The 26,744-nt window shown below is 35.5% G+C and overlaps 1 protein-coding gene across 2 annotated transcripts; it reads right to left on the reverse strand.

Annotated features, from left to right (window-relative positions):
• Positions 1–1,095: 1,095 nt before the first annotated feature.
• LOC130747015 (protein TRANSPARENT TESTA GLABRA 1) lies at positions 1,096–4,214 on the reverse strand. 2 transcript variants are annotated; one of them, XM_057599834.1, is made up of 2 exons: positions 2,874–4,214; positions 1,096–1,437 (listed from the first exon to the last, which is right to left on the reverse strand). In XM_057599834.1, exon 1 carries the CDS (start codon positions 3,932–3,934, stop codon positions 2,885–2,887), a length of 1,050 nt encoding a protein of 349 aa, XP_057455817.1. In that variant the 5' UTR covers positions 3,935–4,214; the 3' UTR covers positions 1,096–1,437; positions 2,874–2,884. The 2 variants fall into 2 exon arrangements, with proteins under 2 accessions (XP_057455817.1, XP_057455810.1); XM_057599827.1 differs by having other exon boundaries at positions 1,096–1,443.
• Between the last annotated feature and the right edge of the window lie 22,530 nt (positions 4,215–26,744).

Consider the following 26,744-nt stretch of genomic DNA (forward strand, 5'->3'; position numbering starts at 1 on the left):
CTAAATAAATGATGCATGAACAATTTCATGCTATATTTTTATAACACGCCCCTCTTGTAAGAGTTTACTTGGACATGAAGGCATAAATAATGCATAAGTTCTTCTATTATGTCTTGAAATTAAATGTTTCTTACCATGATCGAATTCTATATCTTTTATCATAAAAATTCTAATACAATCCTCTAATGATAGCTCAAGTGGTAAGAGTTAGGAGACACGTAGATTGGGTGGAGAGGTCCAGGGATTCCGATGTACAACAAAAAAAGATTCTAACACATGTCATGAACCAATTATCATCCTGAAAGTTTAAGTTATTTGGCAAATAACACAAATCATTACATATTATATTTCTAACAACATAGAATATGGAACTCTACCCCAAAAGTTAATATAGAGAGGTGGATTGATCTATTCTAGATATTGATTTACTTAGTTATTTCTCTAACTAATGTAAAACTTATCAACACATTCTCTCACATTGAAGACTGAACATCTGAAGCGTGATTTTTTTTAAGAATTAACATCTGCATGTGGCTCATATATGAATGATATTCAATAAACGAATAAGATCTGATATCGTCTTAAAATTTGATTTACACATAATTTCTTCCAAAAGATAACTTAGAGATAAGGGTTACGCTATCCTGTATAAGAATTGGTAGACATATATGTGGTAGACATATATGTGGTCAATATGTGACTCCTCAATAACTATTATCACTTAAATTTAATTAACCATGAGGTTTTAAAATATCAATACTAAAACTTTCCGGCTTCCACACCTATATTTAGATCTCAAAGTTTTAATTTTGACAAATCAAATTGAATTATTACATACAAATGATTATATATCTTTTTTTCACACAACTTTATTATAAATTATAGAGTTTGATCTCCATAACTTATGTACATCTCATTCATAAATTAATTTTTTTGGTTACAATTCATAAATTAAATTATTTATATTTTAATTTTTTCATACAATATTCTAAATTTAAAAGTAAAAAAAAATATACAACCAATAGGATTCTTTGTGGTTTTTTAAGACCCCCGCCAACAACACATCAATAAGAGTGATTAATTTCCTCACCAATATTTCTAATTTCTATTTGAAATTCAATATTGCTGAAGGAATATACAATAGCTTTCGATGGATATGCTGCATCTCCCAATGCTCAAGCAAGTTAGACACATATGAGTCATTATAAGATTCTTCTAAAATGTATTTTACTACCTTGCACTCTATCTACTCAATTTAACGTAATCACAACAAAATTACTCTGCCCTCTACCTGAATCTCCACACAAACGGTTAAATGTTCCAAATCAGTAAATCAGCAAACATCTTTCCAGATAATGGAACGATTATTCTTTAGTCTACAAGGGGAAGTCGTTTCAAGCAAATCATCTAACTACTTTCTGACCAATAAAAGGTTATCTGCAGCTGGAAAGGAACAAATAAGCTCAAGTAAGTAGCTTGTTTATAAAGATGATTCTAAGTTTTGCTTCTGAGGCTTATCAAAAAACAAAGTTAGCTTCTGAATAAAATGATAAATACATTAAGCCTACAGCCTACTTATATGTGAGTATAAAACCAGATACTCAATCCTACAATTGATCACAGAAAATAAATGAATTGGAGTCATGAGCTTCACAACTAAACGATCCTGTCACATATGAGTGGCAGAGATACTAGCCTAACCGGACACGAGATGAAGCTAAGAAGTAGATTCATCAATGCAGAGATTGATCCACAGAGCAGTATTGACAAAAAGTAATGGAGGTTACAAAGCAGACGGTCCAAACAAAAAACATGTTTGAATAATTGGATTATACTCTAACTTACGCTTTCACAGCCTAGGAAAGACAAATTTTGCTTTCCAAGGCATAAAACGTGGAAGGAGCCACTGAGACCCTTCAGTGTTTTGTTGATCGTTATCTCAGTTCAAATACAAGCTCATCCAGTTTTTGATACATGCTGAGGGCAGGGTATATAATAACAATTGAAGGAAACTGACTTTGAATATATTTCCCTACAATCAATTAGATGGCAGCAGTTGCAACACTAAGGTTATATTTGGACATCCGTTGGCCCCAATGCAAACAAACGTTAGCAAGCACAAAAAGTGAACAAAACTCTTCTTATGGATTGAGATATAAGTCTGTTTATGTTGGACTAACCTAAACACACTAAATTTGTTTTGTTAGCTCCATCTTCAACAACAAAATTGCAACTTCAGTCTTGCTATGAGTAAAATATGAGGGAAAGGGAACGGAGAGATTTTAACAGAGGTGAGTGATTTTAACTTTAGCATGTTGTGAGGGGAAATAACCATAATTCAGTTGGAGATGTTTGTTCCCCTCTCATTTTCGCCAAAAGTTTGAACAAAACAAGTTTAGCAAAAATCCTCCTGTCTCCTCCCCTCTCCATTTCCAACCAATCAAACATCATTAAGCTAAACAAACTAGTTTGCACAACACGCTGAGAAGCTTACAAAACCATGAAGCAGCTTAAAGAACCAGCTTCATACGTCTCCTGCTATATTTAACCAGTAATGAAGAAGTCAACACATATGAAGCAATCCCTATCCACTATCCAGTAACCAATTACCAATCAAGTTGGATTCTACAATGCGTAATTGGTTTTCTATCACTATGGTTTTCTACAAAGCATAATACTAATGACAATGCTCCCCTCCCCTCCCCTCCCCTTATTCCCCTCCAACTAAACAGAATGGAAGTAAACTAATTTGCACAACTCACTCTATGCACATGAAGCAAATCCTATCCATTACACAACACAATCAAGTTAAATCACCAGCCACCACAATCCCTAATTGGTTTTCTATCACAATGAGCAAGTCATTTCCTCACCTCAAACTCAATTAAACCTTCAAAAGCTGCATCTTGTTCGCAAAAGCAACCGCAATCCAATCCGGCTGAGCCGCAGGCCACTGCAGCTGGTTAATCTCACAACCAGCAGAATACATGAACATAGGGTCAATCCCATTAGGTCCAGCCACAGTAGGCAACTCCCAAATAAGAGCCTGAGAATCATCCCCAGCAGAACAAATATGCTTCGAGCTCCGAGGAGCCCAAGCAATGGCATTGACACACGAACGGTGCCTCTCCAACTCCGCCACCGGCATGGTCGGCGACCTAATATCCAATATCACAACCTTATTGCTGTCCATCAAGATAGTAGCCATGTACCTCAAATCCTGCTTGTTCCAAGCCAAACGGAGCAAAGGGGTATCCGGTTGAGGGCTCTCATAGATGATGGTAGAGTGCTCCTTGTCCCTCAGATCGAAGATCCTCACAGACCCATCAGCGGAAACGGAAGCGAAAACCCTAGCCTCACCCCATGCGATGTCGTAGACCTCCTTGTCATGCGCGATGAGCTGCGTCTCCACAACGCCGCGCTCTATGTCCCAGATGGTGCAGGTGGTGTCGATGCTGGAGGTTCCGATACGCTTGGGCTCGATTTCATTCCAATCGAAGGAGGTAAGCGGGGCGCAGAACTCGCTGGTTTTGCTGTTGTTGAAGAGAGAAAGCGCCTCGACGGAATTCTCCCGGACCTCCCAGAGGCGGAGGTAGTCGCCGGAGGTGGCGAGGAGGTCGACGGCGGAGGATTTGAGAAGCGGGGAGTGGGTGGAGGGGTGGAACATGAGCTTGGTCGGCGGGTAAGGGTGGTCGAAGGAGAGGGAAGGTTGGGGTCTTATGGAGGGGGTGTCGGGGTTGAAGGAGAGGATGTCGACGCGGTTGGTGTATTCTTCGAGGAAGCTTCCGACGGCGAGGCGTTGGGTGGTGGTGGCGGCGGAGTGGGAGTTGTTGTTGTTGTTGGGGGAGAAGGCCATGGCGTAGAGAGGGTAAGGGGAGTCATAGGTGACGGAGTTTTCGGATCGGAGGTGAGAGTCTTGGGTGGAATTATCCATTTTCGGTGGTGGTTGGATAGAATTGAACGGTGGAGGAGGTTATTTATTATAGAATGGTTTGTGTGTAAGTGTGTATGTGAGGTGTTTGTGTTATGTCCTAACTGAAAAGTTAGGTGGATTGGATTTGAGTCAATGGGTGAGACTTCGAGAGAATGAACGTTAACCTTCAAACTTCAAGTTCAACTCCCTCAGTAGGATGGTGTTTGGTTTTTCTAACTCACATTGTGGTACGCCAGGATTGACGAGTCATTACTCATCAGTCATCAGGTACCATCTTCCAAGCTTCCTATTCAGAAAAGATGAGGGGAGAAACAGTTTAAGACTATGGTACAGTATGTTGGTGATTTTAGAATCATCAATGTATTTTAGTAGTAATGTGATCTACTATAGGCTGATGCAATTACGCGTTAGGCTCGGAATCGAGTCAGGTTAGTGCGGAGTGCACGCTCAGTGAGCCAACGCATAATTGGCCGCGAATACGAACCGGGGTCCAAAGGTTCTGAACAGTTGTGACCCTAGTTTGAAATTGTTTGAAGAATTGTGACCTTTCGGAACAATTGTGACTTTTCGGAACAATTGTGACTTTTCGGAACAATTGTGATCATTCGTGCAAACACAACCTTCTATATAAGGTTGCTTGCAGCCTAAGGAAAGAGATACAGAAAACCAGAAAATAGAATTCTGAAACAGAAATTCGAACAACACAACATCTCTCTACTTTCTTAATCTGTTCTCTTGTGCCAAGAAACAGATTGATTGTCAAGCATTATCCCAACAAAGATTTCGTGAACCCAGGCAATTATAGGGTCGAAATAATTTGTTCGGAAAGTGGACGCTCACGATTCTTGACTTTATCCAGGATTATCACAACCAGATTTCTAACAAACGAACAAATTATTTTACTGATAATCATGGCTGGAGAAGGCGCTGTCAAGGAGATGACTACTAAGTTCGGGAAATTGGACAAGTTTCAAGGACAAGACTTCAGGCGTTGGCAGAAGAAGATGCACTTCTTGTTGACAACATTGAAGGTGGTATACGTCCTGTCTACACCGATTCCTGAACTTCTGGAGGAAGAAACTGTTGAAAATATAAGAAGCAGATCAAAGTGGGAGAATGACGACTACATATGCAGAGGACACATTCTTAAAGTTTGATGGAAGAAAGTTCAACCGATGGCAGAAGAAGATGCAATTCCTTCTTACAATCCTGAAAGTGGTGTATGTTCTAAACACTACAAGATCATTAGAGAAGGAAAATGAAACCATAACTGAAACAAGAGAAAGATCAAATGGGATCAATTACACGTATGAATAGAGGTTAGTACCCCACAACATTCGTATTGTGTGAATACTATGAATTCTTAAGATCTGATATATCTTCTACATGCTTTAATATGATTAAGTTTACATGTGGTAACAAAGCATGAGTTAGAGAATTTGTAGTTTTTCTTTAATGGTGATTTGATCCATGAATGATGTCTTAAAATTATTCTTGACTGTTTTGAGAACTTAACTATTAATTTTCGGCGCCATGAATATGATGGATAAAATAAATGATTGAGATTATGTGATTGTTCCAATCTAGAAATATTGATGTTCATGTTTGAATGTGTTTGGGTTTAATTCCTTATGCATGAATGAATGATGGTTAAAATTATTCTTAAATGTTTGTATCATAAGAATGCATTGTTACTTATGATTTGTTTTTCGTTGCATGTTGATTGAAGTTTGCATTTGTAACTTACTTATGTGAATTATCCTATGCAAATTTATGAATTTTGAACATGGCTGAAATGGAAAAGAAAAAAAAAAACTGCGTAAGTCATTCCTTTATGTATAGTATTTGCGAGTGAAAAGACCAACGTTGAACGTTGGCTTGGTGCTTGTGCTCGGCTGTAAGTTGAAAGGGTGCGTGGGTTCGAACCCGAACGGCACCTCTTCGTTTTGATTTTTGAAAGTTTAAATTTTCAAAATTTAAAAATAAAACGTCAGAGGCAAGACTTGAACCCACGTCTCTGGAGTCCAAATTTATGGACATAACCACTATACTAGAACATGCATATATTCCAATGTTGATATTAAAGGTATATATCAATGTACACTGCGAAACATGTCCACAACTCATCATTCTTTATGTATATTCTGGTGAAAAGAAAATAATGTTTTGCACATTGTATTATATTATGTGGAATTACATAAATTATGATAAAATGTAGTTTTATGTCTCTAATTGTTTATGAAACATTTTTTTTTTCCTTTGATACATAGTGATTTATGTGATTTGCATGCTACTCCATCATTAGGACATAAAAAGTATCTTGTCACTTTCATAGATGATGCATCTAGACTCTGTTATGTTTATTTGTTGCATTCTAAAGATGAAGCCTTAGATAAATTTAGAGTTTATAAAACTGAAGTTGAATTGCAACAGAATGTGATGATTAAAACATTACGTACGGATAGAGGTGGTGAATATTATGATCCTGAATTCTTCCAATCCGTAGGAATCATTCATGAGACCACGACACCTTATACACCTCAACAAAATGGTGTAGCTGAAAGGAAGAATAGAGTTCTTAAAGAAATGGTGAACGCCATGTTATCCTATTCTGGTTTGAGTGAAGGGTTTTGGGGAGAAGCCATGTTAACGGCTTGCTATTTGTTAAATAGGGTTCCTAATAAAAGGAACAATACTACCCCATATGAACTTTGGTATAAGAAACGACCCAACTTAACATTTCTACGTGTTTGGGGTTGCAGGGCCGTGGTTAGACTCCCGGATCCTAAAAGGAAAACTTTGGGTGAAAAGGGTGTAGCTTGCATCTTCGTTGGATATGCTGAACATTCCAAAGCCTATAGGTTCTATGTTATAGAACCTAATGACTCGGTTTCTATTAACACAATTATAGAATCAAGAGATGCCATATTTGATGAGAATTGTTTCTCTTCTATACCTAGACCAAAGGACCTTATATCTAAGTCGGATGAACCTACAAAGGATGATCATTCAACTGATGTACCAAGTGAGACACTCGAACCTCGGAAAAGCAAAAGAGCTAGAAAACCTAAATCTTATGGTTCGGATTTTCAATTATATTTAGTTGAGGGATCAAAGGATCAGATTGATAATCAATACTATTATTGCTATAGTATAGAGGAGGATCCAAGAACGTATGATGAAGCTGTGAAATCTCGAGATTCTGCTTTTTGGAAAGAAGCAATTGATGAAGAGATGAGTTCTATCATGGAAAATAATACTTGGGTATTATCTGATTTACCACCAGGTTGTAAACCATTAGGTTGCAAATGGATCTTCAAAAAGAAGATGAAAGTCGATGGTACAATTGACAAGTTTAAAGCTAGATTGGTAATCCAAGGCTTTAGACAGAAGGAAGGGATTGATTACTTCGATACCTATGCTCCAGTTGCTCGTATCACTACTATTAGATTGTTGATTGCTTTAGCGGCTATTCACAATCTAGTGATCCATCAAATGGATGTCAAAACAGCATTCCTGAATGGTGATTTGGAAGAAGAAGTGTATATGAAGCAACCTGAAGGATTTGTAATGCCTGGTAATGAGCATAAGGTGTGTAAGCTAGTTAAGTCGTTGTATGGGATGAAACAAGCTCCGAAGCAATGGCATCAAAAATTTGATGAGGTTGTTTTGTCTAGTGGTTTTATTCTAAACCAAGCTGACAAATATGTATATAGCAAATTTGATACATCCGGTAAAGGAGTCATTATTTGTCTGTATGTGGATGACATGTTGATCTTTGGCACGGACCAAAATCAAGTTGATAAAACAAAGAATTTATTGTCATCAAAGTTCTCCATGAAGGATATGGGAGAAGCGGATGTTATTCTTGGTATTAAGATTAAACGGGAGAATAAGGGGATTGTAATTACGCAATCTCATTACATTGAGAAAATACTCAAGAAGTTTAATCATGAAAGTTGCTCTCCGGTTAGTACTCCCATGGATCCGAGTGAAAAACTTATGCCAAATACAGGTAAACCTGTGGATCAGCTCGAATATTCAAGAGCTATAGGCTCTTTGATGTATGCTATGATTAGCACTAGACCGGATATTGCTTTTGCGGTTGGAAAGTTGAGCAGATTTACTAGTAATCCTAGTAGACATCATTGGCATGCGATAACTAGGGTATTCAAGTACTTGAAGGGTACTATGAATTATGGATTGTCATATGTGGGATTTCCTTCGGTATTAGAGGGTTATTCGGATGCTAGTTGGATAAATAATGTTGAAGACTCATCCTCTACAAGTGGTTGGGTGTTCTTGCTTGGGGGAGGTGCCATCTCGTGGGCTTCCAAGAAGCAAACATGTATAACTAGTTCTACCATGGAATCAGAGTTTGTGGCATTGGCTGCTGCTGGTAAAGAAGCGGAATGATTAAGAAACTTGGTATATGAGATTCCATTATGGCCTAAACTGATATCACCAATTTCTATCCGTTGTGATAGTGCTACCACATTGGCCAAGGCTTATAGTCAAATGTACAATGGAAAGTCTAGACACTTGGGTGTTAGACATAGTATTATTAGGGAATTAATCTTGAATGGGGTGATATCCATTGAGTTTGTTCGGTCGCAACAGAACTTAGCTGACCACTTGACGAAGGGGTTAGCTAGAGACTTAGTGAAGAAGTCGGTAATTGTAATGGGATTAAAGTCCATTTAAATCTACTTCCTATGTTATACCCAATTCCCTTCTAATACAACGTTAGAAGCTGAATTCAATGTGGAAAGATCATAGTTAGAGATTGGAGCACTTGTGTTTATCTTCCCAAGGTATGTGCTCAGACCTGCAAGTGATGGCTAGGTTGAAGTATATCTTCTTAATGGTTCTTTTGGAAAATTGTAAATGCAGGTGCAAGATTAAAAGGATCACCTATGTAAGCATGAAGTTTTGCCGCTTCAAGAAGCTTGGACTTGGCTTCCTATATGCTTATTAATGGATAAGGACACATGGCTTGTAAAGTGTCAAGTATGAATAGTAGAGTGTTGTAGAAACATATGTGTACAGTATCTTTAGATATTCAAATGGGTTGACGGGTTCAATCTTTAAAGACACCCCGATTCTCGAGTATTTGGAATGTGTATTTGTACTAAAGTGGAAATTCAATCGCAAGATATTTTCATTTATGCATTTGTTTGATCGTTATATCTGTGTGTTATAAACTGAGTAGATCAAGGATTACGCTAAAATGGGGGGGATTTGTTGGTGATTTTAGAATCATCAATGTATTTTAGTAGTAATGTGATCTACTATAGGTTGATGCAATTACGCGTTAGGCTCGGAATCAAGTCAGGTTAGTGCGGAGTGCACGCTCGGTGAGCCAACGCATAATTGGCCGCGAATACGAACCGGGGTCCAAAGGTTCTGAACAGTTGTGACCCTAGTTTGAAATTGTTTGAAGAATTGTGACCTTTCGGAACAATTGTGACTTTTCGGAACAATTGTGACTTTTCGGAACAATTGTGACTTTTCGGAACAATTGTGATCATTCGTGCAAACACAACCTTCTATATAAGGTTGCTTGCAGCCTAAGGAAAGAGATACAGAAAACCAGAAAATAGAATTCTGAAACAGAAATTCGAACAACACAACATCTCTCTACTTTCTTAATCTGTTCTCTTGTGCCAAGAAACAGATTGATTGTCAAGCATTATCCCAACAAAGATTTCGTGAACCCAGGCAATTATAGGGTCGAAATAATTTGTTCGGAAAGTGGACGCTCACGATTCTTGACTTTATCCAGGATTATCACAACCAGATTTCTAACACAGTACACACACTTGGTAAAGTATAATGGCCCAAATTAGATGGGCTTTGTGAATTCTAAGGAGATGCATCTTATCAATCACCGGTTTGGTGTGGTGACATTTTGCAGGTTTCGCGTTAGAGGAAACGCCAATGTAATTTCACGTTTTATGATGCATCAATTAAAAAGTTTAAATTTATTATAGTGTGAATTTATGTTGAGTTTATTAGATATCTAAACGCACATTATTATGTACAATAATTTCAACGCACACTAATAATTTCGCTTTCTGTGTTGTATTAGGTCTAATGAATATCTTTACGGATGATTATCCTCTCACATAAAATTTCTCTCGTGTTTAGGCATGTTGTAATGTACTCCCTCCGTCCCCTATTATAAGTCATTTTTACATAATTCTCTAGGATTAAGAAAAGTGGTTAGAATTAGTTAGTAACAATAAATTTATATCTTTTTCCTAAATTACCCTCATTTAAAAGTATATTAATTCAATTAATTTCATATACTTCTCTCTCCATATTAATGTTCCACTATCTTGAAAACCTCCTTCTACCAATAAAAAATAAAGTTTGAAAGTTTTTTTGGAGTAGATATAAATGAAAGTGGTCTTGAAACTAAAGAAAAATATTGGAAAGTAGGAAAGTTCTTTAAATGCTATAAGGGTAAACATGGAGAAAAAATATTAATGTTGCATAAATATTGTAAAGTGACTTATATTTCGGGACAAAAAAATTTACAAATAGTGACTTATAATAGGGGACGGAGGGAGTACCACTCATTCTGTTCCTATTTAACTATCCACTTTGAGTGGAGTCACGCATATTAAGGGTGTGATTAATTTTGCTGATTTTTAGAAAAAGTGAAGATTATTTTTCTATTTTACCCTTTAAAGTATGTGTTATCTCTCCTCATTTATTGTACTGACAAGGACATTTGTTGTAAAATCATCATTTAATACTCTCTTGAAATGCTAAGTGGACAGTTAAATAGGAACAAAAAAATTTCTTCAAAGTGGACAGTTAAATAAGAACGGATGAAGTTGTAAATTATCCATTCTACAAGCATTGGAACATTTAGTCTATAAACATGGATTAATAGTTTGTTCACATATTGATTATACATACACTTGAGTAAGACATAAATAAAGAGGTAAATGGAAGATATAATAGTTGATGTGATGAGAAATGCATAAAGAGATAAAAAAAAAAGTGAAAATAAGATGTATGCGAAAATAAAGTGTGAATGAATTATTACTCATAAATATGATTTCATTTGCGATTTATAAGGTTCGCAATTACTTACTTAAAACTCTAATCCCACATGCTCATCCCCGTGACAAATGTTTCAAAGAACTAGAGTAAAGTATGACACTATTTTTAAAACTATAGTAGTATACTTTTCATTGCTATTTAAAATATATGTTCATGAAATTTCGTTTAGTTTTTACGTTTGGTTCATCTCTTTTGTCCTCAAATTTCATTCTTTTACTCATGCTTTTACGAACATTCATTCTGTTCTTCATGAAATTCATATAAAGCACTTAAATGTTCTCAATAGAAAAGAGTCTAAGATAATTTGAATCAACCCCGAATTGCTCATGAATTCTTATTTATTTATAGAAAATTAGAGCAAACAATAAGTTGAGAGTACTCATTTATGGGATAAAATAGGCTTCGAGGAAATGATTTTTTGAAGAATTTTATTTAATTGAAAAAGTAAATAAGTATTTTGTCCCTAATAACTAGGAGAAGGTTGGGGATGACCTCTGGCACCTGGTAAGGAGATCGGTGGAGGAGGGAAGGGTGGACAAAGAGCTTTTGGAAATTTTAGTGGTGCTTATTCCAAAAGTTGACCAGCCCTTGACCATCAAGGAGTTTCGCCCTATAAGTTTGTGCAACGTAACGTACAAGTTGATAACAAAGGTGTTGGTGAATCGCCTCCGCCCCTTTCTGGATTCTATTGTGGGACCAATGCAAAGTAGTTTCTTGCCTGGGAGAGGAACAATGGACAACGCGTTCTTAGCTCAGGAGGAGGTTCACTTTATGGATAGATCAATGGCAGCCAAAGGTAGCCTGGCCTTTAAAATTGACTTAGAAAAATCATATGATAGTGTTTCTAGGGATTTTCTCAAGGAAACTTTGATGCTCTATGGTTTTCCTCCCGGAATTATTGACTTGATCATGTTTTGGGTGACCTCATCTCAATTGACCCTTTCTCTGGAACGGGGAACGCCTCCAACCTTTCAAACCGGGAAGGGGCCTCAGGCAAGGAGATCCGATGTCGCCATATCTCTTTGTTCTTTGTATGGAACGTTTATCCTTACACATCCAGCAACTGGTTGACTTGGGAGATTGGAATCCAATTCGTTTGACAAAGGATGGACCACCAATTTCTCACATGTTTTTTGCTGACGATGTTTTATTGTTTTGCAAAGCATCTTTACCTCAGGTGAACATAGTGGTCGAGGCTCTCAAACTCCTCTGTGATAGTTCAGGTCTAAAGGTGAACATTCAGAAGTCGAAGGCTATTGTCTCCAAGGGTGTGCGAGCAGAGGTCAGAGAAGAAATTGCTAGTATAGCTCCAATTCCGTTCGTGAATGACCTAGGGCGTTATCTAGGTTTTCCATTGAAGGGAGGAAAGATGCGAAGGAGTGATTTCAATTTCTTGCTGGACAACATACAACAGAAGTTAGCATCTTGGTGATCAAATCTGTTGAATGTGGCAGGAAGAACATGCTTAATTAAATCTGTGATAGCTGCGATTCTAACGTATTCGATGCAGGTTTTCTGGATACCTCGAACCATTCTCAACCGTATTGAGCAGATCATGCGAGCCTTCATGTGGTCGAAGGGAAGTACACTGCGAGGGTGGCACTTAGTCAATTGGAATACTGTGAAAAAGAATAAGTCAGAAGGCGGGCTTGGAATCAGAGACATGACGTTGGAAAACACAACGCTTCACGGGAAATCGGTGTGGAGTGTTATGCATCATCCGCAGAAATTATGGGTCCAAGTTCTGCAAAATAAATATCTGCAGCGCTCATCGATCTTCTAGGTGCAACCTCGTCGCCAAGATTCAATGATTTGGAGAAGGATCTTGCGTGCTAGGGATGCGTTGAGGGAAGGCTTTGAATTCATAATGGGAAGGGGAGACACATCGGTTTAGTATGAAGACTGGTCTGGTACAGGAGCTTGGGCATCTATTTTGCCGTTTGTTCACATATCTGATACGAATCATTGTTTGCAGGATATTATTCAGGATGGGACTTGGTCTTTGAACAAACTCTACACGGTGACACCGATTGAAGTCTAGGAATCCTTAAGCAAAATTAATCCAAATCTGGTGTTGTCTAGGACGGACAAATGGGTATGGAAAGCGAGCTCAACTGGGTGTTACAATGTGCGTGATGCTTATACTTGGCTGAGAAGTCTAGGCGCTGGAGAGGTAGCAACAATCTCATGGAACTGGCTGTGGAAAATTAAGATACCTGAAAGGATTAAGTTCTTCTTGTGGCTTATCCTTCACCAATCCCTTCAGGTCAACGCTAATCGTTTCAAGTGCAAGTTGGCGGCCTCTCCGATGTGTTCGAGATGCTCAGCGCAGGTCGAAGACAAACTACATTGTCTTCGAGACTGTCCCCATGCGAGGGAAATATGGCTACGGATGGGGGCGTTACGTTGGAGGAATTTCTTGACAGAAACACTGGAACAGTGGATTAGACATCAGACTTGTGGGAACCATGGAATTCTTTTCGTGGCAGGAATTCGGAACATATGGAAGTGGAGAAACAATGGTATCTTTGAAGACACAGTTTGGAGTGTGGAAGAGGTGTGGCGTAAATTGACTCACGATCATGACGCTTTCTTGAGGGTGTTTCAATTAGATACTTCGATTGATGATTTCATTAGCTCAGTTTGGAAGCCTCCTTCATCAGGGACGTTAAAGCTTAACACCGATTGCAGCTGGCAGAGAGGAAGCGAGTGTGTGGGGGGCGGAGGTCTACTACGGGATTCAAAGGGAACGTGGATCCAAGGCTTTCGGTCATGCGGTTTAGGAGAAAATGCTTTTGATGCAGAAGTGGGAGCGCTGCGAGATGGGTTGTATATGGTTTGGGATCATGGTTGCAGAGACATCGTGGCAGAAGTTGATAGTAAGGAGGTCTTGGAAGGGATAACGAATGCAGCCACACATCTGTTCTGTCCAGTTTTACATGAAATAGCTACTCTCCTCCGGCGGCCATGAGAAGTATTGATTCAATGGACTCCGAGAGAAGGGAATACCGCAGCAGACTGCTTGGCTCACCTGGGTATCACAACTAGTTCGTTGGGAGTGCATATTTTTGAGAGACCTCCGGTGGAAGTTGAACATTTCATCTTGAGGGACTCGTTTTCTTGCTTGTAGTTTTTGACTTTTATTAATTTTCCGATGTATCAAAAAAAAAATAAGCAATATATGTTTCTTTCTTTTTGTAAATCTATCATAATGGAGAAAGGATTTTATATGCAGACTATATATTGATATTTGAGGATGCAATTTTTAAATTAATTATTATTTTTTAACGCTCCAAACACAATGCTTTTTATTTCATCATTCTTAAAATATTCCAAACATACTAATTTGTTTTTGTTTTGGGCCAACCAATAAGGAAACTTAATCGCATGTCACGTTACGAAGTCAGGCCCAATTCTGAGTAAGGCCCATATTAAGTGAATATTGGTTCCTTCTGAGTAGTTTTTCTGACAAAAAAATACCAATAGTTTGACAAAATAGAATTTTAATTTATTCACACTCTAGTTCTTTTTCATCTCATTTTTATTCATTTTAGTTTCCTATTATTTCTCCATTTCAAAAAAAAAAAACTTTCCTATTATTTCTCTTTTCTTTTCTAATCTCATCAATTTCTCTTTTCTTTCTATATCTATTGCTTTTGAGTGTTAATGAAACTTTATTCTATATGTATATAAGTAAGACAACACTCTGCATCTCGATATTCTAATACAGTCCAACTATTTGGCCCCCAAAAGTTGGGCATACAGTGGACACCCAAGTAACCGCAACGAATTCTAGAGTTATAAAAATAAAAGACATAAAAGAATTTAACGATCAACTGACTTTCTCAAACCATAAAATATGTCTTAGTTTTTTTGTTTTTCATAACTTCACAATATGTGAGAGTAAAAAGTCGTTAAAAACGGTGGAGTCTATGGTGTCACCCAGAAAATGGGTGCACCGGTGCCCCCAATAAAAAGAATTTCATAAAAAGGGGGACATTGTATGTATACGAATTTTACACCGTAGATATATTAATTAAATAATTAAACGGTTTAGATTAAAGCTACGGATTTACTAAATTGCCCTACCATTCATAAAAAAAAAGTCCCCTTCTTCCTGGTTCTGGTTTGCCATCATCCGACTTCGCTCACAACAACGTCGTTTTCCACCACCCACCCGTTCTCGCATCGGCAACCCAACTTCTCCGCTTCAACAAAAATTTAATTTAACACCTGAGAACAAAGAAGAGAGTGATTTCAAATTATGTCATCGTATGTATCTGTTCAGTTCATTCATTTTCGGGTGGCAAATTTGGATTCTGCGATCTTCGTTTCCCACTCAGAAGAACAAAGAAGAGAGTTATTTCACAATTGCCACTTTGCAATTGCAAAAATAAGCACCAAAGTTCTCACCTTTATGAATTTTCACAAGTGGGTCAATTCTTAAGTTCATCAATGGTCCCATTTTGGTACTAATACACGATACATCAACCCTACACAATACAAAAGCACTTTGGTACTTTTCTTCTGTTATTCTTTGATTTTGGTTCCTGTTTCAGGCCCCCCATTTTGAGAACCATGAAGCAAAAAACGCAACCATTGGTCACAACGAGAAGAATATGGGTTTTTGAGAAGTTGCTTCCTAATTTGATGAATCAGAGTGGCATCGGCAAAACAACATCAATAACTAGGCTTTTGTTGATTTTCATTTTTCAATTGGTGGTTTTGGTTCCAATCACTCCTCTATGTAGTTATCTTAAATTGATATTGTTGAGTTTTAATTTTTGATTCAGATGAACCCATATGAGAGGATGGGTTCATCTGAATCAAAAATTAAAACTCAACAATATCAATTTAAGATAACTACATAGAGGAGTGATTGGAACCAAAACCACCAATTGAAAAATGAAAATCAACAAAAGCCTAGTTATTGAAGAGAAGAAAGAAGAAACCATAGAGGAAGAGAAGGAAGAAGAGAAAATTTCTGGATGTCAAACATTGAAGGATATAAACGGCCAGAAATGTTTTAGGGATAAATTTGTAATCTTACTTCTGAATTACGGGGGACACAGGTGCAACCCTTTTTATTGGTGACACCGTAAACTTCACCGTTAAAAACTACATGTGTTCATGGTATTCCAATATTGTTTGGGTTCAATAATTATTTTTATTTCATTTCAAAAAAAATTATTTTTATTTTAAAATTAAACTCTTAGAAAATATAAATCAACTCAGCATCAATGAAATCTTCTGCTAGCTTTCTCATTCAGAAACCGTTGACTGCAACTTGTTCCAACCGAGACTTGCAACATGATCCAGACCACAACCAGGTTAGGTGAAGCTAAATGTGGACGGAGCTCTTACCTCTACCAGCATGGCCAGTTGCAGAGGTGCGATTAGAGGTGCATCCGGGTCTTGGAGGACAGGCTTTAGCTGTAACCTTGGAGCTTTCAACGTATGTTCAACCTTTCTCGTCGAGCTACTTGCAGTCCAGAAAGCCATGCACCTGATTATTAGCCTTGATTTCCCTCAAGTTGTCCTGGAAAGCGACTCTCTTGAAGTTATCAACGTGTTGGAGAATCATGAGGTCTCCTCTCACCAATATGGCTCCATTATTCTGGATATCCTCCGGTTGAAATCAGCACATGGTGCCATCCTATTCTAACATGCCCCAAGGGAAGCTAACTCTTTGGCGGATTACTTAGCAAAAATTGGGTTTGCCCTACCTTTTGGTCATCATAATTTTGATAGCCCCTTCGGAGAGTGCCACAGGATTCTACAACATGATTTAGGCACTGACGTTGTCCCCAATATAGGGGCTGATCCTACCTAGTTTTTCTTTCTGTGTAGGGCTTGGCCCTTCCCTGTAAACAAAACAAAAAATATAAAAACTTAAGTAGTTCCAACACTAGTCGATATGCTTTATAAAAAGAGGATATCAATAAACTTCTATGAAATAGTTTCACGGAATTCAGCAAATTATCTTCATCATTGGAAATGATTAGGAAATAGAACCACTTATTTTATATTAAAGTTTGGTTAGATGTAAGAAAAAGATTCATCCAATTCAACTCTTTCTGAAGTTTTGAAAAAATATGTTTGCTTTACATTGAAATGTGTGTTAATATTGTTTTAAAATAAATCTTAAGGGAGAGAAAATTTGAGCAGAAGACTTAGAATATTATTCAAGTGAAAAAGTGAACATAGATTATACATCACAGGCTCCCCATTATATAGTTGGTGAGTCCAAAATCCTAGTTTTTTTTTATATATACACTGAATATGAACAACTTACTAAGTTGACCTTGTTACATTAATGGAAGAGGAAATTAAGGGAAACAATAAATAATTCCTTTGACTGATTAAGGGGAGATGAATATGTAATCCATATCATTTTTGATTGTCATCCTTTTGGGCTTTCTTACTTTATTCATTAGTCGCTCGTGCAGCTTGGCGGCACGCTCGACCCAATCTATATCCAGGACGGTTTAGTTATTAATTAATTGAAAGTATACCTAAATAAAAAAAATCATTAATACCCTTAATTTTTTATTATTTGAATTTTTTATTTTTACTACAACTCACCCATTTTCATTCTTCTCTCTTTGTACTACCTAATAAAGAGTAATGATATATACACACCTCACTTACTCTTCCATCTCATTTCCACCTATTTTTCTTTCTATTTCTCTCTGCATTTCCTGTCACATCACAAATCATATCATTTATTTCTCTCTCATTCCTACTTTTTTTTTATAAGCTGGATAAAATATATTGAATGAAGTACAAGAGATACTTCAACCCAATACAAGTAGGAACAAGAGAAAGAAAAAATAAATGTATCAACTTTACAGTAGCTAGATCAAGAACCACCAACTAAGCTGATAGACCCACCACTCACCACCTCCTTAGAGAAAAATTATAGGAAAAGTGTCTCATTAAAACCTTACAAGGAAAAACCCCTTGGGAAAACCTAGTGAAGGAAAAAGAGATTAAATTATATTTAATCTCACAAGGTGGAGGTGGAAATGGTATGTTAATTAAACATTATTCATAAAGCATTGATGATTTTTCCCACCTTAAAAAAATAAAATAAAGTGATTAAATTATTTTGTCATAACACCGTTTTTTTTAGATAAGCCAAACATGTATTGAAAAGAAGTATAAGGGGTACTTCAACCCAATACAAAAGAGAAGGAAAGAAGAAAAACAGTACAAAAGAGGGAGGACCATGGAGGCAAAACTAAATACCCAATGCCTCATTAAAACCTCTCTAGGAAAGCCCCTTAGGAAAAACCTAGAGAGCGAAAAGAGTACAAAAAATATAGAGCCAAACACCATGGAAGAAAAGCAACTAAAAACGGATCCTATATTTTGTTAATGATGCATGGATGATTTTTCCGCGCACCTATATTTTGATCTCCCCTTAATCAGTACAAAGTTAATGATGCATGGATGATTTTTCCGCGCACCTATATTTTGATCTCAAAGTTTTAATTGTGACAAATCAAATTGAATTATTACACACAAGTGATTATATATCTTTTTTCACCCAACTTTATTATAGTTTCTTTATAAATTAAAGAGTTTGGTCTCTATAACTTATATACATCTCATTCATAAACTAAACTAGCGAAGTAACCCGTGCAATGCACGGGTGACGTTTGTGATATAAAATTTAAATTTTATGTAATAATATATTTTTGAAACTTTTTCTAATTTTAATTACAAAAATGTATAAATGGTTGTTAGAAATATATATTTTAAGTTTTTTTCATATTATATATTTATTATAAAAAAATTCTATTTTCTTTAATAAAACATGTTAATGTTAATTGAGAAAATTTCTTTAGATGATAATTTTACATAAGATATTTTAATTTAAATCGGATCAAATTGAAACTCAGAAACACCCGACGTCGTTGGTTAGTTTCTACTCCCTTTGGGACGACCCCTCCTCGAGCCACCCATCGACACACTCCCTCCATGCTTCTTTGGAGGCCTCCCTCTCCTTTTATTAATAGGAGATGTCATTGTTTCCTTAATATCATGCATATTGTTCCCTCCCTTGCGTGATAGTCCTACTGATATGTCGGACCTCCGCCACTGAAAAGACCCTGGAGGACCTCGTTGGTAACCATACTCCGGCTGCCACCAACCATCATAACCGTACCCACTAAAATTGTAGCCCCATCCCCACCATTACCACGCACGAAGCCCATCATAGTTCACTATATACCTCGCCTCCATGAACGCTGGCCTCATCCTAAGTAGCATTTTGATAGTCCTTATACTATCATGCTTTATACTATACAACATAGCAAACAGATATAAAAATGTATGATAATACTCACATTCTATAACCTTCATTTTTTTATAGAAAAATGTTAGTTGTTAATTGTTAGTAAGTTAGTCCATTTACCAGGGTTTGAACTCTGACCCTTCATCCTTCAATACCCTTCATTGAGCTACCCATCCCACCCATTATTTTATCCTTCATGTTGCATTCAAGTTTGAAAATGTGTATATAGTGAAGAAAATATTATACGTTTGTTATATTTTAAATATTTTGTATAAATTTCTTTTAGAGTATGTTATTCTTTGAAAATAGAAGTACTTTTTTTCTAACTTACCATGAACATGAATTCTAAATTATTTAAACAAAAATATAAGAATTTTAATTTATAAATCTAAAACAAACTAATTAATTGCAAAAAAAAATTAACAAATTTTATTTATTATTCTTTTGATTCAATTAAATAGTTAATAAAATTTATCATTTTCTGGAAATTAATTTGGAGGGATTGAAAATCAATATGTTTTTGAATTAATCCTTACACTTTTTGGTACATTGCGTGAAAAGAAAAGAAGACTAAGGTCTCACAGAGGAGACACTCATAGCATCAACCAACAACGACAAACTCATCTCTTCGAGAAAGTGATCCAGGGCCACAAACTCATTATTGAAAAATAAGAAGAAAATTAGATCATAACCTTTTGGATTTGCATATGTTATATTCTTAAAAATAATTAATTTTACGTGTATAAAAAATAAAAAAGAGAGGAAATATAAATATACATGATTAACTGCAGAGAGAGAAAAGTGTTTTTTTTCTTTTGTATTGGAAAATAAATGTGTTGGTTTTATCATACATGATCATATAAATTAATATACATGATTAATTGGAAAAATATACAATAGAATAATTATAAAAAATTTACAGTGTAGTTATTTAATAGAGTTTTAAAATTTCCTAATTATGCATATCTTATTCACGCTGATTGTATTTGAATTTGGAAATGACTATGTGGTTATTATTGGTTTGAAGTTAAAATATCAGATATCTTCTTCTGTGAAATGATCCATCTCCTTTCTTTTTTTTTTGATTTGAAATGCTCCATTTGGTTATTTAATTAAAATTTAAAGTTTCCTAATTAAACATGGTTTAATCATAGTTATTGGTTTGAATTGATTTAAAGAGTTATGCACCATTATTATACTTGACATTTTCCTAATTTTTTGAAATGATTTCGGTATGACTTGTTTGACTCATTAATTTTTTTTACTGTCATAATTATTATTTTTTAACTTCAAAATTCGTTTTCTTAAAAATAGTAATGATGAGTGCGAAAATAGGAAATATTTATTTGTTTTATAAAAAATTTTAAAAATTTCAAAATTAAAAAAATAGTAATGTTGAAAATTGAAAAAAAATATTTATTTGATATACTCATATTTGCTCATTATACTCATTTCAAAACAAATATAATATTATTTAATATTTAGACAATAAATAAAAAGAAATCAAATGTATTCTTGAAAAATCAAAATTTAAAAAATTAATGCTGTAAAATAAAAAAATATAATATTCATTTTTAATCTAAATAATTTTTATTATTAATTATTAGTATTTAATATATTAATAATTAAAACTCATGATAATTTTCGAAATTTTAAAAATAATATTTTGAAATAGAAAATTAAGTGAATTAAATAGGATATGAGATAATCATGTTGAAACAAAAAGTGTTGGATTTTTTTTTTGTTTTGGAGGGAAAATGAATTACTTATGAGGGGACATGTGGCATAGATCTTCTAGAAGAAAACCTTATTTTTTTTTGAAATGATTTCGGTATGACTTGTTTAACTCATTAATTTTTTTTTATTGTCATAATTATTATTTTTTAACTTCAAAATTCGTTTTCTTAAAAATAGTAATGATGAGTTCGAAAATAGGAAATATTTATTTGTTTTATAAAAAAATTTCAAAATTTCAAAATTAAAAAAATAGTAATGCTGAAAATTGAAAAAAAATATTTATTTGATATACTCATATTTGCTCATTATACTCATTTCAAAACAAATATAATCTTATTTAATATTTAGACAATAAATAAAAAGAAATCAAATGTATTCTTGAAAAATCAAAATTTAAAAAATTAATGCTGTAAAATAAAAAAATATAATATTCATTTAGAATCTAAATAATTTTTATTATTAATTATTAGTATTTAATATATTAATAATTAAAACTCATGATAATTTTTGAAATTTTAAAAATAATATTTTGAAATAGACAATTAAGTGAATTAAATAGGATATGAGATAATCACGTTGAAACAAAAAGTGTTGGATTTTTTTTTTGTTTTGGAGGGAAAATGAATTACTTATGAGGAGACATGTGGCATAGCTCTTCTAGAAGAAAACCTTATTTTCATATATATATATAGATTATTTATATTTTAATTTTTCATACAATATTCTAAATTAAAAAAAAAAGAATCATACAACCAATATGAGTCTTTGTGGTTTTTTAAGACCCCCGCCAACAACACATCAACTAGAGTTTAAAAAAAAGTCAACAAGAGTGATTAATCTCCTCACCAATATTTCTAATTTCTATTTGAAATTCAATATTGCTGAAGGAATCTACAATAGCTTTCGATGGATATGCTGCATCTCCCAATGCTTAAGCAAGTTAGACACATATGACTGAGTCATTATAACTTATAAGATTCTTCTAAAATGTATTTTACTACCTTGCACCCTATCTACTCAATTTAACATAATCACAACAAAATTACCCTGCCCTCTACCTGAATCTCCACAGAAACCGTTAAATGTTCGAAATCAGTAAATCAGCAAACATCTTTCGAGATAATGGAACGATTATTCTTTAGTCTACAAGGGGAGGTCGTTTCAAGCAAAGCATTTAACTACTTTCTGACCAATACAAGGTTATCTGCAGCTGGAAAGGGACAAATAAGCTCAAGTAAGTAGCTTGTTTATTAAGATGATTCTAACTTTTGCTTCTGAGGCTTATCAAAAAAAATTAGCTTCTGAATAAAATGATAAATGGATTAAAGCCTAGTTATATGTGAGTATAAAACCAGATACTGAATCCTACAATTGATCACAGAAAATAAATGAATTGGAGTCATGAGCTTCACAACTAAACGATCCTGTCACTTATAAGTGGCAGAGACACTAGCCTAACCAGACACGAGATGAAGCTAAGAAGTAGATTCATCAATGCAGAGATTGATCCACAGAGTAGTATTGTTGCTCCAAAATGCCATAAGTACAGTCATCAACAGAAGCTAGTCCTCATCATAAGATAAACATAATTATTTATAGCATTATCACCATTGACAAAATAGCTTGAGTCCAAAATCCTAGTTTTTTTTTATATATACACTGAATATGAACAACTTACTAAGTTGACCTTGTTACATTAATGGAAGAGGAAATTAAGGGAAACAATAAATAATTCCTTTGACTAATTAAGGGTAGATCCGGCGACGGCTTCCAGTGGGTCGTGTCCCACTTCTTGCGGTGATCAGAAGCGCATAAAGCAGTTGAGGGGATCTGCACTCCTGAGCTTCAACTGCTATAAAAATTGAATCACAGGTAAAGAGATAGAGGACGAAGGGACGTGTGCGGCGGAAAAAAAGTTAACGGTGTTAGAGTCAAGAAATGCTGATGTGTCTAAATAATTGATGTGGCAATTTTTGATTGGGGGAACAGGGTTGGAGACACCATTTCAAGGACAGAGGATTCGGACTCGCTTGATTGTCATCCTTTTGGGCTTTCTTACTTTATTCATTAGTCGCTCGTGCAGTTTGGCGGCACGCTCGACCCAATCTAAATCCAGGACGGTTTAGTTATTAATTAATTGAAAGTATACCTAATAAAAAAAATCATTAATACCCTTACTTTTTTATTATTTGAATTTTTTATTTTTACTACAACTCACCCATTTTCATTCTTCTCTCTTTGTACCACCTAATAAAGAGTAATGATATATACACACCTCACTTACTCTTCCATCTCATTTCCACCCATTTTTCTTTCTAATTCTCTCTGCATTTTCTGTCACTTCACAAATCATATCATTCATTTCTCTCTCATTCCTACTTTTTTTTTATAAGCTGGATAAAATATATTGAATGAAGTACAAGGGGTACTTCAATCCAATACAAGTAGGAACAAGAGAAAGAAAAAATAAATGTATCAACTTTACAGTAGCTAGATCAAGAACCATCAAATAAGCTGATAGACCCACCACCCACCACCTCCTTAGAGAAAAATTATAGGAAAAGTGCCTCATTAAAACCTTATAAGGAAAAACTCATTAGGAAAACCTAGTGAAGGAAAAAGAGATTAAATTATATTTAATCTCACAAGTTGGAGGTGGAAATGGTATGTTAATTAAACATTATTCAGAAAGCATTGATGATTTTTCCCACCTTAAAAAAATAAAATAAAGTGATTAAATTATTTTGTCATAACACCGTTTTTTTTAGATAAGCCAAACATGTATTGAAAAGAAGTATAAGGGATACTTCAACCCAATACAAAAGAGAAGGAAAGAAGAAAAACAGTACAAAAGAGGGAGGACCATGGAGGCAAAACTAAATACCCAATGCCTCATTAAAACCTCTCTTGGAAAACCCCTTGGGAAAAACCTAGAGAGGGAAAAGAGTACAAAGAATATAGAGCCAAACACCATGGAAGAAAAGCAACTAAAAACGAATCCAAGGTCCCAACAGTACAAAAATTGACAGCTCCCAACACCATGGAAGAAAAGCAACTAAAAACGAATCCAAGGTCCCAACAGTACAAAAATTGACAGCTCCCAACCAGGTAAAGTAACAAACCAATCCACTAAGAACAATTCCAGCCCTGCAGCAGTATCAAGTACACCCACAGATCAAAGGCCTTGGATGCAAGAGGGAGGATTAGCATACCAATCATAAAGATAACACCGTAATGTAGGATCTAGAGGGAAAGAAGATGCTGCCTAGATGCGTGAAATTCGTAAAGTTTGGACTTGGTACCTTGGCCCTTGGGAGTTGGGAGAGTACAGCTAAACGTCACTGCAACGTCACTTGGTGACCTAAGATCCATGACATATTCACATACGTATCTGTAGAGTGTAGATCAAAAGTACAACTGTACTGTTTCAACAAAAAAGTGCAGCGGTACTGATCGGGTTTAATTTTATACTAGTGATAAATATATACTACTAAATATTAATTTAGTATACTCAAGTTTGTATAATTGCACAAACTTTTTTTACCCATCGTAGTAGGTTAACCGATTATATTGAGTATATTTTAAATTAAAAAATCATATTTCACTACAAAATACTGTCATTTAGTGGGGGTTTTCACTTATAAAAAAAATTTTAGTGGGGGATTTTTAGCGGGGTTTAAGTAATCCCCGCAAATGTCGTAAATTTTTAATAGTTAAGGGGGGTTTTACTAAACCCCCTAGTTAACTTGCAGAATTTTTCAAATTTCAGATCCCTTTTCCTGGTAAATTCTCTCACGACTCACACCTCTTATCTCTCTGCAACTCACCTCTCTGCAACTCTCACCTCTCTTTATCTCTCCATGGAACCCTAGATCTAGCAACCGGTCATTGTTTCTTCACTCTCTTCTCTCACCGATCGTCGTTTCTCCACTCTCTTCTCTCACGGATTTTTGTTTTTCAGCGCAGAATCGGTTCTTGAAGAATGATTGAGTTCGATTCACTACTCAACTGTTTCATGGCTTCACTGCTCAAAGGTTGGTTCATTCTTCTTCAACCATCTTTCTTCGTAAATCGTTCCTTCAATTTCTGCATTTTCTGTTCTCTGATTTGGTTTCGCTGCATGCGTTTGCGATTCTCTCTGCAACCCTCGCTTGTTGTTGTTTTTTTTGCAATGCACTTGCTCTAACCCTACCTCCACTTCGATTCTCGTGAACGCCACCTTTCGTTTCTATTTCCGATTAGATTTCGTTTATGTATCCATGTTTGTTTCTAGTGCTTGAATTGCACAATGCTTGCTATTTTGAGATTTATTTGACATTTTTTTTGTTGTAATCTTTGAATGATTAGTCTTGTTGATGTTTCTAGTTTGAGATTGATGCATTTCGCACTGTTTATTGACTTTTCCAGGGGGCTGAATGTGAGTATCAGCATAACGAGGTTGCAAGGCTTAACCCGAGGGATTGCTGGTACTGGTTATCCGAAAGCTTCCTTAATCCAACTTGTGCTTTTAGATACCCTGTGTGTTCTTTAGTTCTCTTCTCTTTGGTTTTCACTTGTGTTGTTACATTGTTGTCTGTATTTTGTCAAAAACAACCTGATGTCGAAGCAGATGCCTTGACATCTGATTTCGTGAAGCTAGGACATCAGTCCTTTGCTTGGAACGTGATGTGGGCCCATGTAGATTTTATGAAGATATTTTTTTGTAGCTACTTGAGGAACAAGTAGCTGTACCAGAAGGGTTTGATTTGTGGGTTGTTATTTGTTGAAACAATCTTTGATAAAAGATTGAGTTTCTATCTTCACGTTTGAATTTTGCAACAATATCTTGGAGATTCAGTTTTGATTTGTTGCTGCAATCTGTTACTTCAGCCAAGCAAACCCTATTGCCAAGTCACCGCTGCTGAAGTCTATAAAAGAACAAAGACCTAAAGCTTGAAGACTACCGAAGCTAATAGAGAGAGATCAAGTGTTTTAGAGTTCTTCATTGTTCTTTGTCCTTATTTCTTGTGAACAAACTTTGCTCCCTGATTCTATAAAGCAAAGTTGTGTTCTGTGTTCTTTGATTCTACAAACTCTGATTGTTTATTGTTTGTTACCAATCACTGTGGCAGTGATTGAGAGAAAGGAAGAGGGGCTCTCATACTTAGGTTGAGATACTAAGTAGAAATACACTGGGTAGATTTAGGAAGTGAACTATGAACTGTGGTGTTCATGAGTGTCTGTAATTCCTGAATCTTGAGATAGTGGATTTCCTTTCTTTGGGTGCATACCCTCCAGACGTAGGTGATGTTTCACCGAACTGGGTTACCAATCCTCTGTGTTCTTCTTTATTATTTTGTTGTTTTTGTTACTGTTAGTCAGTTGTCGAACCGGCTGTCCCACCATCGCGTAGAACATCTGTCTTGTGCGAGAACCGTAATTACAACTTGCTTTGTAGCCTTGCATTTTGGTTTGCTATTCAATTTCTTGCTTATGTGGAGTGCAATACATGAACATGTGATATTGTTTTATAACTTGAATAAATGATCATATATTAGTCTAATTCACAATTTCAATTAACCAAAATAGCTATAAAATATGTTAGGAGGACTTAGATATCTAAAACCCCTTTTAGGATCAAATCAACAGAAGTTATGAATAGCATGAGGTCATTACTCATTAATTTTCTTCAACAACTAGCTAATTAAGTTGGCA

The sequence above is a fragment of the Lotus japonicus genome, chromosome 1, assembly GCF_012489685.1.
Source record: "Lotus japonicus ecotype B-129 chromosome 1, LjGifu_v1.2".
Taxonomy (NCBI): Eukaryota; Viridiplantae; Streptophyta; class Magnoliopsida; order Fabales; family Fabaceae; genus Lotus; species Lotus japonicus.